The 17166-nt window shown below is 37.2% G+C and overlaps 1 protein-coding gene across 2 annotated transcripts in view; it reads right to left on the bottom strand.

Moving 5' to 3' along the window:
- Positions 1–570: 570 nt before the first annotated feature.
- CCDC141 (coiled-coil domain containing 141) overlaps positions 571–17166 on the bottom strand; it is a 208389-nt gene continuing 191793 nt past the window's right edge. Inside the window, exons 25-27 of one of the 2 annotated variants that reach the window (XM_073881808.1) lie at positions 12834–13681; positions 10370–10454; positions 571–2134 (exon numbers count right to left, since the gene is read on the bottom strand). In XM_073881808.1, the coding sequence (XP_073737909.1) occupies positions 2099–2134; positions 10370–10454; positions 12834–13681 (969 nt within the window). In that variant the 3' untranslated portion in view covers positions 571–2098. Of the gene's footprint in view, positions 2135–5511; positions 10455–12833; positions 13682–17166 lie in introns of those variants that run through there. The other variant, XM_025849253.2, reaches the window with a different exon arrangement.

Here is a 17166-nt window from a genome sequence, read left to right as displayed (position 1 = left end):
AGTAAATTCTATTGTTTCTAAGTACTTAGTAGACATAATATACATTTCATTATCCACATGCATAAACCATTAGCAGTAAAAAAGAAATGAACACACAAAACATTTGTTCTTGAAGTAATCATATATGCTTTAATAACTTTAAGAAATGAGCTAGAGAAATCCACCTTTAAGGACCACATTCAGTACTTCATATGGAATATTCACATACAATAGCCAATGGATTAAAAAAAAAACCCAACAGCAGCTTCTTGAGGATGATTTATGGTATTACATTTAAATAAAAGTAACCTCTAAGTTCTATTTTAGAAATAACTCTTTTAGGATTGCTATCTATGAGGAATTTAAATAGACTTATATTTGTGGGGCACCTGGGTGGCTCAGTCGTTAAGCGTCTGCCTTCGGCTCAGGTCATGATCCCAGGGTTCTGGGATCGAGCCCCGCATCGGGCTCCCTGCTCGGCGGGAAGCCTGCTTCTCCCTCTCCCACTCCCCCTGCTTGTGTTCCCTCTCTTGCTCTTTCTCTCTCTCTGTCAAAAAATAAGTAAAATTTAAAAAAATAAATAAATAAATAGACTTATATTTGAAGTTGATATATGTGTATATAGATCGGAATAGTATTTTCCTGTTTTGATCTGTTATCTGGGAATTCTGTTTGAAAATACTGGTTTTTAATTATACATTTACAAAACTGGAGTTTGGCTGACTATTTATCTTGTAGGACGCATATAAATACATGTCTGTATTATGCCATGCTAAAATAAGAAAAGTCCATTTCTTCATTAACTCTTGGTCATGAGTTGCTCATTGTATTGGTACCATCAAGTGTTTTTCTAACCTCATTACATCACATATCACCTGGGCATTTTATATATTACTGAATTCATACAGATAAGAACTCATACTAACAAATAGGTGTGTGCACACACACACACACACACACATACACACACACACACACACACACCCCATTTGTATCACCAAGATCCAAAACACTTAAATGGTTTTTATTAATTCATAATGATACTAATGACATGTGATATACTGTGCTATATAACCGTGGTTAAGACAATCAATGATAATTTCTCATACTTAAAGAAACCATATAGATTTTCCTCATTCTAAGGCTCCCTGTGAGATAGCATCATTCCTCTAACTGGCTGATGGGCCAGAGGGATTAGACGTCAGAGCACGGAATGGGACTCATGCACCAAGAAAACTAGGCCCTGTACCTTGCTGCATGTACACTTTTCATAATCCATTTTTAATTGTCATAGTAAATTGATATTTGTTTCCAATATATGATATGTTGCCATAAGTTTGAACAGAAACTACAATGAGTACTCTGCTTGAATATCCATTTCTAAGTCTTGGATGGTATCCTAACAGTACTTCACTGTTTATACATTTATCTTTACAAAGCTTTTGATAAAATACAAGATCAGTACTTGTCTTTGTAATGCATCAGTTAGTTTTCTTTTAAGTGATAAAGAATAATACCATTCTATTTTAGACAAATGATGTATATGACCAAAAATCACCTTCAAGAACATGGAAATAAAGAAAGCACTTATAGTTAACATTTAGAAAATACAAAATGATTAGTTTCATTGAAGTTTCCAATTAAATGTAGGTGCCGGAGTAGTCATTTGTATTCTACCTTTCACTTAATTAATAGACCAAGGTATGACTTTACGGAACTGATTACTTTTAAAACTATAATACCATGTGTGGCATATTTTAGTCCTGGTTTCTATCAAAAAATCTTAGGAATATACACTAGCAGCATAAGCTCATCCTTGCTGGAAGGAAGTACTAATTCATGAAAGATACATTCATTCTTGCAGTGTAGCAGAATACCAACTGATAAATCGTCCACTCTAGGATTTGATGTCAGAGACCAAAAGGGCTCCTTTTCTTCTAATATTAAAATCGTTATTGTTGGAGAAAGCACAGCTCTACGATGCTATAATTACAATGTCTTTTAAATTTTTCTCTCTTGGTCTGTTGATAATGACAATGGCCAGCAAATGATCAAATTTGATTTATGTTCCACATCAAGTATCCCCTTGCCCTGGTGAGCATCATCTCCTTCAAATAATTTATCTCTTTTGAAATCCCCAAAATATCATGGAAAGCTGCAAGAAAAATCAAGTGTGAAATGTTGCAAGTAGATGACAAATATCCATGATGTCTGTAACAAATTTATGGAAAAGGGACAAATTCATGTTACCTGCCCTTGCCCCTGCCTCTGAAAATGCTGATTCACTGTGATTCATTTATTGTTATCTCCCTGCCTTTCTCCTGGATGCAGTTGTTGCAGACCTACTTCCGGTAAACTTGCTGTGTTCACTAATTGGTTTTAAGAGTTTTTGGTAGATTCATTGGGATTTTCTGCATAGAAAATCATGCTATCTGCAAATAAAGATAGTCTTATTTCTTCTTTTCCAACCTGCAAAACTTTGATTTCCTTTCCTATCTTGTTCACTGGCTAGGACTTCCAGTACAATGATGAATAAGAGTTGTGAGAAGACCTTCTCACCTTCTTCCCAATCTTAGGGGCAAAATGTCCAATCTCTTTTCGTTAAGTGTGATGTTAGTTACAGGAGTTTTGTAGATACTCTTTATCAAGCTGAGGAAGTTTCTTCTGTTGCGAGTTTTCTGTTTTTTTTTTTTTTTAATTTTCATGAACACACGCTGCATTTTGTCAAATGTTATTCCTGAATCAGTTGACATAAGCATGTGATTTTTCTTCTTTTGCCTGTAGATGCAGTGGATTATATTGATTGATTTTTGAATATTGGACCAGACTTGCATACCTGGAACAAATCCCATTGGTGTATATAATTTGACTTAGTCATTGTTGTATTTGATTTGTTAGTATTGTGTTGGGAATGTTCATGTCTATATTCATGAGCGATATTGACTATAGTTTTCCTTTCTTTTAATATCTTTTTTTTAAAATCTGGTTTTAGTATGAGGGTAATTCTGATCTCATAGAATGAGTTTTAAATGTCCTCTCTACCTCTATTTCTTGAAAAGATTATGGTGAATTGGTATTATTCCTTCCTTAAATATTGGTAGCTTTACCAGTGAAACCATCTGGGCATATACTTTCTTTTTTGGAAACTTATTTATTATTGCTTCAATATCTTAAAGAGATATTGGGTGATCCAGGTTGTCTCTTTCTGCTTCTGTGAGTTTTGGTGGTTTATATCTTTCAAGGAATTGATCCATCTCATTTCAGTTCATCAAATTTGTGGGCTTCGAGTTTCTCATAACATTCCCTTATTAGGCTTTTAATATCCAAGGATCAGTACTGATATATTTTTATGTTTTCCAAAATATTTAAAAATTTCTCTTGAGATTTATTTTTGACCCATGTTCTATTTAGAAGTGTGTTGTTTAATTTCCAAGTATTTGGAGATTTTCTAGCTATCTTTCTGATGTTTAGTTTAATCCTGTTGTGATTTAAGAACATGCTTTGTATGATTACTATTCTTTTCAATTTAAGTAAGGTGTGTTTTGTGGCCAAGAATATGGTCTATCTTGGTGAATACTCCATGTGAGCCTAAGAAGAACGTGTATTCTACTGTTGGTGAATAAAATACTCTACAAATGTCAGTTGGATCCAATTGATTGATAGTGCTCTTTTAGGTCATATATATATCCTAATATTTAGGTGTTAGTGGTCCCATTTATTGAACTTCTCTCTTCTTCCTTATACTGTGTCATACTGTACCTTCGTATTTTGGTTCACATCTCTAATCACAGCTTCCCTTTGTCTTTCCCCCTACTCCAGAGGCCATTTTTTCTCACTGTGATTACATACTGCCTTGTTTTTTCTTTTTTCTTTTTCTTATATGTGCAGTATCATTAAGCAAGTAGTAAATTCATTAGGACTTGTCTTGAAGGACTTTTGCTTCCTTTAGAACTCCTAGCACTATGGTGCATGTAGGGGGCAATGTTCACACAGAAGATGAATATAACAGCTGATTGATTGGAATGTGCCAAGATCCCCCAAATCAAGAAGAGGACTGAGGCCTTCCAGCATACCCTGGGAGTGCCGTTTTGAAAGGCTGGTTGGTATCTATCAATGAATGTCTCGGGGAATTTTTTCACCAGAGAAAGGCTCGAATGGACTTTTCTAGAACATGGTCCTTGTATTGGTTTCCTGCTGTGACAAAGAACCATAAACTGGGTGGCTTAAAACAACAGAAATTTTTCTTTCTCAGTTCTGAGGTCTAAAAGTCCAAAATCAAGGCATCGGTAGAACCAGGCTCTCTCTGAAGTCTCTAAGGAAGAATAGTTTATTACCTCTTCTTGTTCCTTGGGGTTGCAATCTCTGGCACTCCATAGTTTGTAGAAGCTGACAGGGCCACCAATCTCTGTTTCTTTTATCATATGGCCTTTTCCTCTGTGTCTCCTTTGTCTCTATGTCTGTTATGGTCTTCTTATAAGAACACCAGGCACTGGGTTTAGGGCCACCTTGATGCTATTCAATCCAGTACAGTCCTCTACTTGGGCAATGAAAAATGTCATACAGACACATTTTATTGTGGTCTCTAACTCCCTCTCAGGGGGTCCCCACAGGCATTTCCTCAATCTAGAGGAAATTCACAGTGAGGGGGAGGAGAAACCCACAGCTGACACTCAGTTTCTTCACCCTGATGTTTGGCTATTTTTCCCTTCCTGTCTTACATTTCCCAACACTTAGTGGAACATAGCATACAACTCTCTCAGGTTCCTGCATTATCCCATATCCTCACAAGAATTTATCATTTTTAGTGGGGGAAACATTCTTATTTAATCTGATAACCGAGACCAGGATATGATGAGAAATTCTATTACTCCTTTAAGAGTAATAGAAATTATAAATATTCATTTTAAGAGGCGTCTTCTGGAGCTGCATTAACTTTAACCAAAGGCAGGCCTCCGAGAGTCAACATGGCAATGGCTGCTAGGGAAGACACTTCAGAGCAGATGGACATTTTTTAGCCTTTCCAATCCTGCCAGGTAACTGGTTTCCTACTTTGTCTGCATTTCCAGTGGCCCTGTTTGCCAACAGCTTGTTTGTGTGTGGGTTTGCATAATACTTATTACAAAGAAAGGTTCTCTGGCATCATGAGAATAATATGGGTTGGAGACTATTCACCATGAATAAATTATGTTTCTTTATATTTCAACCTTTGAATTTTTATCTTCAAAATATTTCATTATATGATTTTTTAATGCTAACATGAGATAAAAATACCATTTTGTAGTTGTTTGGATCAATAAGGTTCTTGGAAAAGAACAGTTGTTGAATGTCAAAGGGAAAAGTTTATTTCATTAGCTAGCTCTGGAGCTGTTATTTCACAAGTATTGATATTTAAGTGGGTCCTAAATGGAAAAAGCCATAGCAGGGAGCCATCTGAATACAGATTGAAAACGTCAAAGTATGTAACTATTATTTCTCTGGTTTAAAGAAAAATAAGGTTGGACAAATGTTTTCCAGCTACTCCTATGATTAAAATATGTTTCAATTTCAGCCAGTCTTTATTGTGCTAATTGGAAATATATGCACACAAACATGCTTGTCTATATAACTCTTTGTATTTCCTTGTCTTTTAAGGAAAATAGGGTGTTAATTTTATGATATAAAAAGGAGAATCCAAAGAATTGGATTTGCCAGGCCCTGGCTTATACAGATGAAATTGCCATTGAACAGAAGAAAGAGCTATCTGGCCAAACACTCAAACTCCAGAATCAAAGATTTATTCATCTGGAGGAATATCATGCATCCAACCTTCACCACTGATGCTTGGGTGGTTGATAATGTTATATAAACTCTCACCAACACAAGGAACAGTGATGTGGGGATTCATGGGTGAAGGCCAAATTAGCAGCTTTGTGCTTTCCATTTTAAGGTTGAATTCATACACAACTGATAACATTCAAATCTCATCTCATGTAATGAGAGCAGAGAAAATGAATTGTTTTGCTTTAAGCAGGACACTGTTTCATTCAGTGAATGCAAATCTTTTGGCTCCTTGATACAGCTCAAGATTCTGCTAATGGAAAACAGTCTGTCATGCTTTGGCATTTGCATTGACATGCACAATATCAGAGAATACTAGGAGGATATATTTTATTTTGTTTCAAATAACTTATTTCATGGTCACACTTAAAATAATGTACACACAACAGGAATGTCAAAAGCTTCAGATGGCAATTTCTAGTAGGGAATAGTCATAAATAAAAACAAAACCAAAAAATGCAATATTTCTTCCTTTGTTCATTTGAAAATCAAATAATCTAAATTCTTGGATTTGGCTTTTTTAATATTTACATATATGAATGAAATGCTGGTTTCAAATAAGATACAACAAGATTACCAAGATTATTGATTACTACAATAAAATACTGATAATTTGTACAGTGTTCTAAAGAAGTACATAAATTCTGGTTTTGGCATTTTGGACATAGTCATTGTAGTATGCCTACATACTTCATGACTAGAACTTGATTCTGATTGGCCAGTGTCCATAATAAGAAAGAATAATGAGGTAACAAATACATCTTTCCCTTTTTACATTCCCCCACTAACTCTCTCCAGAAAAAGAAAAAAAAAAAAACAAGCTAGGTTTATCTTTGTTTACCTCCAACAACAATTCAAGAAATATTTATTGAGTATGACTGTGGCTTAGGTGCTGGGAGTATAATGATGAACAGGGCTGTCACAAATCCTGCTGCTAAATATCTCACACTCTAGCCAGAGGAGACAGATGCTCAAACATGCAACTGCAATGCAATCTTTCAAGGGATATGACATGGGCAGGTCAGGTGCTGATAGTGCCCGTAGCAAGAATATCTATACTGGACTTGATGGCTCAGAAGGCTTCCTGGGGGAAGTTGTGTCTCAAATGGACCAAGAAGGATATGCAGGAGTTAAGCCACACAAAGATAGTTTTGGATATAGTAAGGGAAATCTGGGAAGAAAGGACTAGAGGGAAGAAAGAGCACGGTAGGTTAAAAACCTGAAGTAAAATGTCATTTTGTGGGGGGATCAGAAGGGATGGAACAGAGATTAGGAAGGGGAAGGCAGGTACTAAAGGGCCTTGTGTACCACTTGAAGAAATTTAAACTTGAGTGAGGTGGTTAGAAGGTTCTTGCAGTAATCTATTTTAAGCCTGCATCTTGATTATAAATGAGCGTTAGCATTATGGAATAAAATAACTAACTGTCTATGACTTCTTTTTCCAAAGATTTTAGATATTTTAGAATACACAAAGATTCGAATGTAAGGATTTCTGCAGTAAATTTCTCTTGGAATTGAGTGTGAAAAAATTTTACCACCAAATGTTTATACAGTTATTATTAGAAAATCAGAACTGGAAAGCTCAATAATTTTGCCTTTTAGGAAGCTCAAAACAGATTTTGTGTTGCGTTCCTTCAAGGTGTCAAGTACATGTTCTTTTTAATCTTCCTTGTCATTTACATTTTCTTGTTGAGAAGTGTTTTGATATTACTAACTGTCCGGAATTTTCTCTAGAAGAAAATGCGTATAAATAGTATATATATCTTTAAAAAGGAACATCATTTGCCTAGGTTTTTCATTTTTAATCAATAATTTTAGTTCATACTTTCATAAGGAGACTTCTTTGATCAAGACAGAAATCCTAGCAAAAGGAAAATCACACTTAAGTCTTTGAAATTAAAATATAACTGGAAGAATAACTGAATAGCTAATTATTCTTCACTGCTGTGGGAATTACTAGATAGTCAATTGATAGCACAAAAGAATATGTAGGTAGATAGGTATGTAAATAGATGTATGGATGGATAGATGACCAGATGGATGGATGGATGGATGGATAGATGGATGAATGGTTGGACAGATAGAGTGATATACAGATAGCTAGCTGAACTATATCTAGAATATCAGCCTAATGCTTTTTCCCAATATTTGAGCTCGATGTGTATGTGCATATATGTGTATATACATATATTTGATATATGTCAAATACATATTATATTTGATATATGTATCAAATCCACCCGGGGTTTATACCTTATTTAGTCACACACCATGGATAGATGGATATATATATATCCCACCCTGCTGCCCACTAATGCTCCCCATTAGCCTTTAACAGGCATGCAACATGTAAAGCAAACAAGCAAGTCCCATGCCCTAATAACCTCTAGCCACAAATTCAACCAAGATGACAAAATGGGAAAGAAGATCTTACTAAATTAACAAGAAAGAGACAGAGGGTCAGACAAGAATTTCTTACCTGGTCCTGCCTGCCCTCTTTGGACATGACTAGATTTTACTATTTAGCTTCAACATGGGAATAGCAGTTAGGCAAGACATGTAAAATATGTGAAAGTGGATAAAATGGATAGGAGACTTAAGAGACTGTGAGTTCCCTAGGACATTGTATATATATAAGCTTTTAATTGGTTTCTGTCGATATTTGGAAGAAAATTAAGAGATTTAATTGTTTAAGTAAATTGATGCACAGAAAAAAATATGTCAACTTTACTCAAGCACACATTTCATATCTTCAAATAACATTCAGTAGCTTTTTAATATTAACTTGAATATATTATTTTTTTCTACTTATTACGAGACTCATTAATTCAACAAAATGTAATAGAGTGTTTTCAGAACCCTAAAAGATTACAGTTTACCCAAATTCTATACATTATTTGAATACATTACTTTTAAGTATTTTTATTATTGTAGATAGTCTTACAGCAACATAATTAATTCCTTCCCTTCATCAGAAATCTATTATATTCTTTCAACTAAAGATTTTGTTCTACCATGACAAGACTATGTTTAAAATTTAAAAACAAATGCTTCTCTCATTCATGTTTATTTTTAGAGGGAACTAAAAAAGGTCCTCTTTTCTGAATAATATATTTCAGAAATGCATAGAAAATTCTTCAATATTACAGTGATAATTAGAAGAAAAGGATAGAATTCACTTTATGTTGTCTTATTACATACTTTTTCCCCTAGATCATACTAAATGCATCTTCCTAAGTTTAATTTCAAGTCTTTGAAAAAGATGTAATCTTAAGAAATTAGAAAGGAATTTAAGTTCCAATTCATAATACATCACCTCCCCTCATGGGAAAGGTTGGAAATCAGAGACTAATACCATTCTAATATTCTAAAGAAACAGCATCTGAACGAGAATAGTGGGCAGGAGGCAGTGTGATGATAAGTCGCATCAAACAATAGAATTACCTTCAGCCTTCATAGAATGCTTTCTATTTTCCAAATCTTTACAAGACACGAAAAGAAAACTCTCAATTGCCCGAGAGGTAGATGATGAACCCATTTTTCAAATGGGAAACTAAGGCATTGAGATGTCTATACCACAGGCTGCAAAAAATGGTCAGCAGCAGAATCAAGAGAAGATGCAGGAGGAACAGGTTGCCATCGTATATATGTGGCTGCCCAAAACGTGACCGTGGCATGACAGGTATTATGTTGGTCCATCTGCAGCCTGTGTTCCAGTTTGCTCTATGACAGGTGCAGCTGATGGAAGTTTGAAACTCCCTCTGAAGTTGACAGCACATCTATTCGCCATGGTGAAACCCGTGAGATCAACAAGAAATGACTATTTACAGTGGCCACCTCAGATTTAGGAAGGTAGGCTAGGTTGAAACTACATAGAATGTATTTTGATAAATGAGATCAAGACATGAAACGCAACAAAAGGACAGCTGATGTGATAAGGTAAATTACAGGTTCACTTCAATATTTCTCCTGTTATTCTACAGAGATGTTTATGAGTACAATTAAAAATAAATTATCAAACAATTGGATTTGAAATTTAACTCACACCTCTCTGCTGATGCGAGCCTTGATATACATGCTCTTAAGTGAGGATGGAGTAAACATTGTGTAATCTTACTGGGCTTTATATTGAACACATCTCTTTCTACAATACAAAAATGTATGCTTATCCACTGCTAAGAATTTACCAGGCTCCTCAAATATACTAAAACACTAGAGAAAATATGATTATTTCGCTGAGTTTGGTGTTAGCCAAACAAACAACATGACTAGAATGTGGGTACACTTGGTGGAGAGAGGCAAGCAAATATAAGAGATGCAGTAAAAGAAACAACCATGGGGTCGTTCTTTAGGCTCATGAGAATGATGTCCAAGAGCGACAACCCCACAGTTACTGTGCGAGTACCCAGTACATTAGGGACACACTAATGTAGATGACACACAGCATTACCCAGTTTATTCTTGTGATTGGCGGCCTGTGGTTACCTGTCACGTGGAGGATGACATTGGAAGAGAAAATGCCACTAGAGTTTTGGGCCCGAGCCACATAGAGGCCTGCGTCTGCCTCACATACCTTTGGAATGAACACCGAATGTCTTGTCTCCTTGTGTAAAACCTGTAAGTGCCCATCTGCAGACAATTTCTGGCCCTTCTTGTACCTGAAGCAGAGAGTCAGTTTTAAAGTCAGGATCACTGTATATTCACATCATTTCTAAGCTCTAAAAACCATTGCAAACAAGCCCATTACCATTGTAGTACTTTCTCTCTCTAGTATTAGCAGGAACTTTGCAGCTACCACAGATTCCAATGGGCCTTTCATCCTTCAAGCAGAGGTTGGAGACTTGTGGCCTGAGAAGTGCTTGATCAGGTCAGACCATATTTTTCAAAAAACTGACTTTTTGGACAACATTTAACAGTTGGAATATTGCATGTGAAAATTCAGATATCCAACTATTCTTTAAAAAAAAAAAAACCCAAACAGGGTGCCTGGCTGTGTCAGTCAGTTGAGCACCCGACTCTTGATTTCAGCTCGGGTCATGATCTCAGGGTCATGAGATTGAGCACCACGTGGGGCTCCACACTGGGCCTGGAGCCTGCTTAAGATTCTCTTTCTCCCTCTCCCTCTGTCCCTACCCACCCCCTACCTCTCTCTCTCCTTCTCTAAAACAAACAAACAACAACAACAAAACACAAGAAAAACCCAAACCATCTGGTCACAGAGGGCCACCATTTGCTTACGGCAACAATTACTGAGAGTGTGAAATGGCACCCCTCTATTTGGCTTGTGTCATTCTTTCAGCTGCTATGGAATAGCATCCTGTGAGTTCTGAGAATCTATGTTGGAGTGAGACTCATCCACCCCATCATATTCACCCCACAAGATCATGTGAGAATAAAAACATGCTATTTTAGAGGAAGGTACTTATACAACATTTCCTGGTGAAATGAGTTCATTTTTATGAATTAATTTCATTAGAAGAAAATGATTTATAATTGTAAAAGGCATTTATATAATTGGATTATTACTGTTAATGACATGTTTCTAAAAGTTTCCTATGAACACGAGTACTTAGCTGCCTCTTTTTAGAAAGCAATTTATTTTGTATATTCTAGATTCTTGTTTATTCATACCCATGTTCCTTCACCTAAGAAGCGGTGACAAACCTGAATCATTTTCTGTTCCCATTGCCTATGTGATAATTTTGCATTTTTATGAGTGTCCTAAGAATGTTTATTTCCAAGAGCTTGCTGGCTGCTAATTGAGCAAAACCACTGTAAATCCAAAAGCAAGGTATTTTTTCACAATATTATGATAATTCTTCAACAATAAATACTAACCAAGTTATTTGTTGTGTGGACAAAACCAAGAAACACTGCAGACAACATTTTTCTTTGGGATGAACTGATATTTAATAATGAATTAAATATTTTTTAAATTCATAAATATGAAATTCCTGATCTATTAAAAAAACATGCAATTTTAAAAACAATAAGACAAAAGCATGAATGGCTGCACTGTATCACAAGTGTAGTCTCTTTTCATCATCTGAGAGACCAGAGTTTTCTCATAGATTCTTTAGATAAGCAACTCACACTTCAAGTATCATCAGTGGGCACGCATAATAGTTGAAATTGTTAATGTAATGTCTACTGAAATACTATGATAAGTAAATGCTGTTTTACTTATCTTAGTTTATGAGTATGAACTCAGTCTCACAAATTTGTAACTTTGTCCTCAGATAAATCTACTTACAGATGAAAAATTTCTAAATGTTTAGAAGCAACCCACGTAGTAAGAAAGTGAGAACTACTTTTAAAATAACAGTGATTCAAAACCTGTATTCTGCAGTTTACTTTCTATTAAAACAAATATGCTAAAAAATAATGATGTCTCCAGAGGGAAATCCTATTGTTCACAGCTCAGTTATTACACCACCTTTCAAAAATGGGTTTATTACCTGTCACTGGGAGCAACTGTGAAAGAAATATTTTTATTCCATCTTTCACACTGAAGAAATTTATAGAAAGAAATCTTAGTGAAACAAACAAATATTACAAAAGTGATGTGTGACTCTGTTAGGAAGAGGGAGAAGATGAAATGGGTAAATGAAAGAAAAGGGGAAAACCCAAATTCTTATGTTTTTTAATCGAATACGGGATATTAAGCTAAGAAATGTCATGCTTATGCAGAAATAAGCAATAGGAAACAATTTCAACCCAAAATCTTCAGAAATGTGGAATGTTAAACTAATAGGAAAAATAAAACAAAACAAAAAACCCCACAAAAGAGTGCAGTTAAGTTGCAGTGCTTTTGGAGTTGGGTAAGTTATTATTTTATGTGGTTCCTTTTGCTTCTTCTGGGTATTAGCCATGTTGTGCCTACAGGGAGAACTGGGGGTTGGTGTGAGGTTGAATCATGCACAGTTGCAGTGTTACAGAATATTAATAAGCTATCCCTACACCTTTAAGTTAGTGCACATAGAATGATTTGCTCAGTCATTCAATGCGTTTATGACTTGTCATTATAAGCTACCCACCATGTCAGTGTAGGCTCTGGAAATCCTGTTACTTCAACTTCCAAAGTCACTGGAGAACCTTCCATGACAGTTACATTAGACAGGAGCCTGGAGAAATTAGGAGCCTGGCCAGCGAGGCTGACCACCGTGTTCTTTGCTGATGTACATTTAATCTCCTCTTGGGGGACCATCTGCCTCTGATAGGCCCGGCTGGGGCCTGATCGAAACCCAAGGCCTGAGAATGCATCCTGGGAAGCATGCAGCCTGTCTCGGGTTTTAGTGATGTTATTATCAACATGCACTTTCTCCTGTGTTTCTAGCAAACTTCCCTGAGCCTGAGGGTGCTGCTGTGAAGCTCTCTCATGCACTTCACTCGGCATGCTCTCTGGATGTTTAGCACTGATTTTGCAGAAGGCAGTACTTTTTTCCAGAAATCCTCGGGAGGTTAATGGGAGCTCAGCTTTGGACTGGGGGTAAGGCCTCTCAAAATGACTTGAAAAGGTTTCTCTGTTATCACTGTAAGCATCAGCCAAAGCAGCAGGTGGTGGCATGCCCGATTCCTGGGCCTCCCCTGCACTGCTGGCCCCGGTCTGCATCCTGTAGCTGCTTGTGTGAAGGCTGAGGGCAGGGCTGGCATGCTGCTCCACGTCCACGGCGGCCGCGGCAAGGGGGGAATCGGGGCTTCCCGAGAGTGGAGGCAAGGAGAGGTCATCAGGTGAGACGCATTCGTATTCTTCTCCTGAAAGTATGTCTGCAGGCAGGAGCCGGCCTTGGACAGCACCCTCTCTGTCACAGGGTGGCTGCTTCAGGTGCGGGGGGCGCTGACCCTCTCCTGTTCCACTGATGGCCCAAACACCTGCTACCTGTGCCTTCAGAACAGAAAAGCCAAAGCTTTGGGTTAGTCACTGTGTTTTCTTTTTCCAGGTCTCAAACTCCATCAGACAGACAATCTGAGAAAAACAGTGAGTTAAAGGCTGGGGCGCTGGCACCAGTGGTACAGAACTTGAAACCATAGGTCTGCGGAACCTGGGCCCAGTCCCATGCCATGCCTAAGGAACTGGTAAACTGACCTCCAGGCTCTGAATGAAATGTATAGACCTTGGGAAACAGAGGCAAGAAAGCCCTAGTTTTCATCTCTAATGAGCAGGTTGAAATGGATCAATGTCTTCCAAAATATGATCTGAGGAATCTCCTCCCACCCGCAAATTCTGCTTTGTTTTATTTGTCTACACTCCATGGGGATGCATAGCTCCTAAATCTCAGAGGCTCCCTTGTTAGGCAATCCCTCTGACCCTCCTAAGAATAATCTCTCTTTCTTTCTTAGAAAAGCCATTCTTTATTATTATCATTATAGGTGGTAAAATATATACAACACAAAATTTACCATTTTAACCATTTTTAAGTGTACAGTTCAAAGACATTAAGTACACTCACACGGGGGCAACCACCCATCATCCATCTCCAGAACTTTTCCATCTTTCCAGACTGAAACTCTGTACCCATTAAACACTAAATTCCCCATTCTCCCCTCCCACCAGCCCCTTCTACTTTCTGTCTTTATGAATTTGACAACTCTATTTACTCCATATGGAAAAAGCCATTTTTCATGACTGGTTTTATTTTCTTAAAGCCCCTTATTTTTATTCTTCCATGAAAAAGTATCTGTTGAACACCTGTTTCATACTAGGTACCATGCCAGGCATTGGTGAGATGACATGAGTAAAAGTAAACCCAGTCTCTGCCCTCAGGGAGATAACAGCCTAGTGGGAGAGATAGATATTAATGGGACAATCACAGGTTACGGTCTTTCACAAGAGAACACAAGATATGAAAGAGGAAGATCGGCCACTTATCTTTCCATGCCATGTGGAGTGCAGGCCATGCTAGGAGACCGTGAACAGCAGTACTTTACCTCCTGCTTATGCTGGACTAGTAATTCTCCCCACTAATCCACATCCATCTCTGGTTTCAGAAGACGCTCAAATATCCTTCCTGGCATAGACTCAAAAGAGCATTGGAGCTGAAAAGGATCTCATCTATCTCAACCTGTTGTTTTATATCACTTTTTTTTTTTTTTTTTGCCTTTCTTCAGTATTTAGGTGCATTTTTACTTACTTAGCAATTACCAGGTTTTGTCCCTTTGCTACTGCTTGCACACAAGAAGGTTAGGTCTTGCCTTGATTTTGAGTTCTGCATTTTAGCTCATAGTCCTGCCCCTGACACATACTTTATAAATAATTTTTGAGAAATAAGTGTGTTTTCAGGTTGAAGATCAGAAGCAAAAACAAAACAATGTTCCTTCTACACCCCCCACCCCAGAGATACAAATTATCCTCAGAGAAAGTATAAGCATGGCTTTAGAGAAAGTTGTTTCCTTCAGCCATTTAGTAGTTTATTTTTTATTTTTTTAAAAGATTTTATTTATTTATTTGACAGACAGAGAGAGAGAGTGAGAGCAGGAACACAAGCAGGGGGAGTGGGAGAGGGAGAGGCAAGCTCTTCGCTGAGCAGGGAGCCTGATGCAGGGCTCTATCCCAGGACCCTGGGATCATGACCTGAGCTGAAGGCAGAAGCTTAATGACCGAGCCACCCAGGTGCCCCAATTTAGTAGAAGTTTAAACTCTGGGTCCAAAAACCAAGCCAAAAGTTTTTAAAAGTCCTTGTCATTAAAAAAAAATTACTAAATAAACACAGAGACAATAGGAAATGCCCCTCATTCTTTTAGTTTTCCTACTTCGGCTTAGCTCTGCCTTTATTTTCCTTTTCACAGGGACTTTGATCCAACTTCCTGTTTAGTCCAGGTAATCTCCTCTATGACATTCTGGTAGCCTCTGTTTGAACACTTTTCCCGAAAGGGTGCTTTCTTTGAAAATAATTTTATGCTTTACCTGTATTAAGAATTTCTTCCTGTATTTAGTGAAGACAGGCCTTCACTCAGTATCCAACAATGGATCTGAATTGGCCTCCCAGAGCGACATAGATGTCGAACTGCTCTCCTCTTTTAACAGCCTTTTGACTATTTGGAGAATTGGTGCCACAACCTCTCAGTCTCTTTCATTGAACTAAAACCTCCAGATCTTCTTCTGCCTTGACTCTAGGACTTTTATCATTCGGGTCACCTTTTGGGAATTCCCGCTCCTACTGCGCTACAAGCTCCTTTACAGTAGGGACATTTGTTGATTTGAGGGTCATCCATTCTTTTTCTAGCTCCTTCAAGTGTAAGGTTAGGTTGTTTATTTGAGATTTTTCTTGCTTCTTGAAGTAAGCATGTATTGCTATATACTGCTCTCTTAGGACCACTTTTGCTGCGTCCTAAAAGTTTTGGACTGTTGTTTTTTCCTTTTCATTTGTTTCCATGTATTTTTTTTTTTAATTTCTTTTCCTGGTTGACCCATTCATTGTTTAGTAGGATGTTGTTTAACATCCATGCACTTGTGGTCTTTCAGAATTTTTTCTTATGATTGACTTCCAGCTTCATAGCATTGTGGGCAGAAAAGGTGGTATGCTTTCAATCTTTTTGTATTTGTTGAGGCCTGTTTTATGACCTAGTATGTGATCTGTTCTGGAGAAGGCTTCATGTGCACTTGATAATAATGTGTATTCTGCTTTTTTAGGATGGAATGTTCTGAATATATCTGCTAAGTCCATCAGGTCCAGTGTGTCATTCAAAGGAATTGTTTCCTTGTTTATTTTCTGTTTAGGTGATCTTTCCAATGATATAAGTGGGGTGTTAAAGTCCCCTACTATTTTTGTATTATTATCAATTCCTTTATATTCATTATTAATTGTTTTATATATTTGGGTGCTCCCATGTTGGATGCATAAATATTTACAATTGTTATATCTTCTTATTGGATTGTCCCCTTTATGATTATATAGTATCCTTTGTCTCTTGCTACAGTGTTTGTTTTAAAGTCTAGCTTGTCTGATAAATATTGCTACTCTGGCTTTCTTTTGACATCCATTTGCATGATAAATGTTTCTCCATCCCCTCATTTTCAATCTGCATCTGTCTTTAGGTCTAAAATGAGTCTCCTTCTTGCCATTTGCAACGACGTGGATGGAACTGGAGGGTGTTATGCTGAGTGAAATAAGTCAATCAGAGAAAGACATGTATCATATGACCTCACTGATATGAGGAATTCTTAATCTCAGGAAACAAACTGAGGGTTGCTGGAGTGGTGGGGGGTGGGAGGGATGGGGTGGCTGGGTGATAGACATTGGGGAGGGTATGTGCTATGGCGAGTGCTGTGAATTGTGCAAGACTGTTGAATCACAGATCTGTACCTCTGAAACAAATAATACAATATATGTTAAGAAAAAAAAGAAGAAGAAGATAGCAGGAGGGGAAGAA

This window comes from Callorhinus ursinus, unplaced genomic scaffold, assembly GCF_003265705.2.
Source record: "Callorhinus ursinus isolate GAN/ISIS: 27379988/994484 unplaced genomic scaffold, GSC_fseal_2.0 scaffold2, whole genome shotgun sequence".
NCBI classification, from domain to species: Eukaryota; Metazoa; Chordata; class Mammalia; order Carnivora; family Otariidae; genus Callorhinus; species Callorhinus ursinus.
This window is presented reverse-complemented; position numbering and strand designations above follow the sequence as displayed.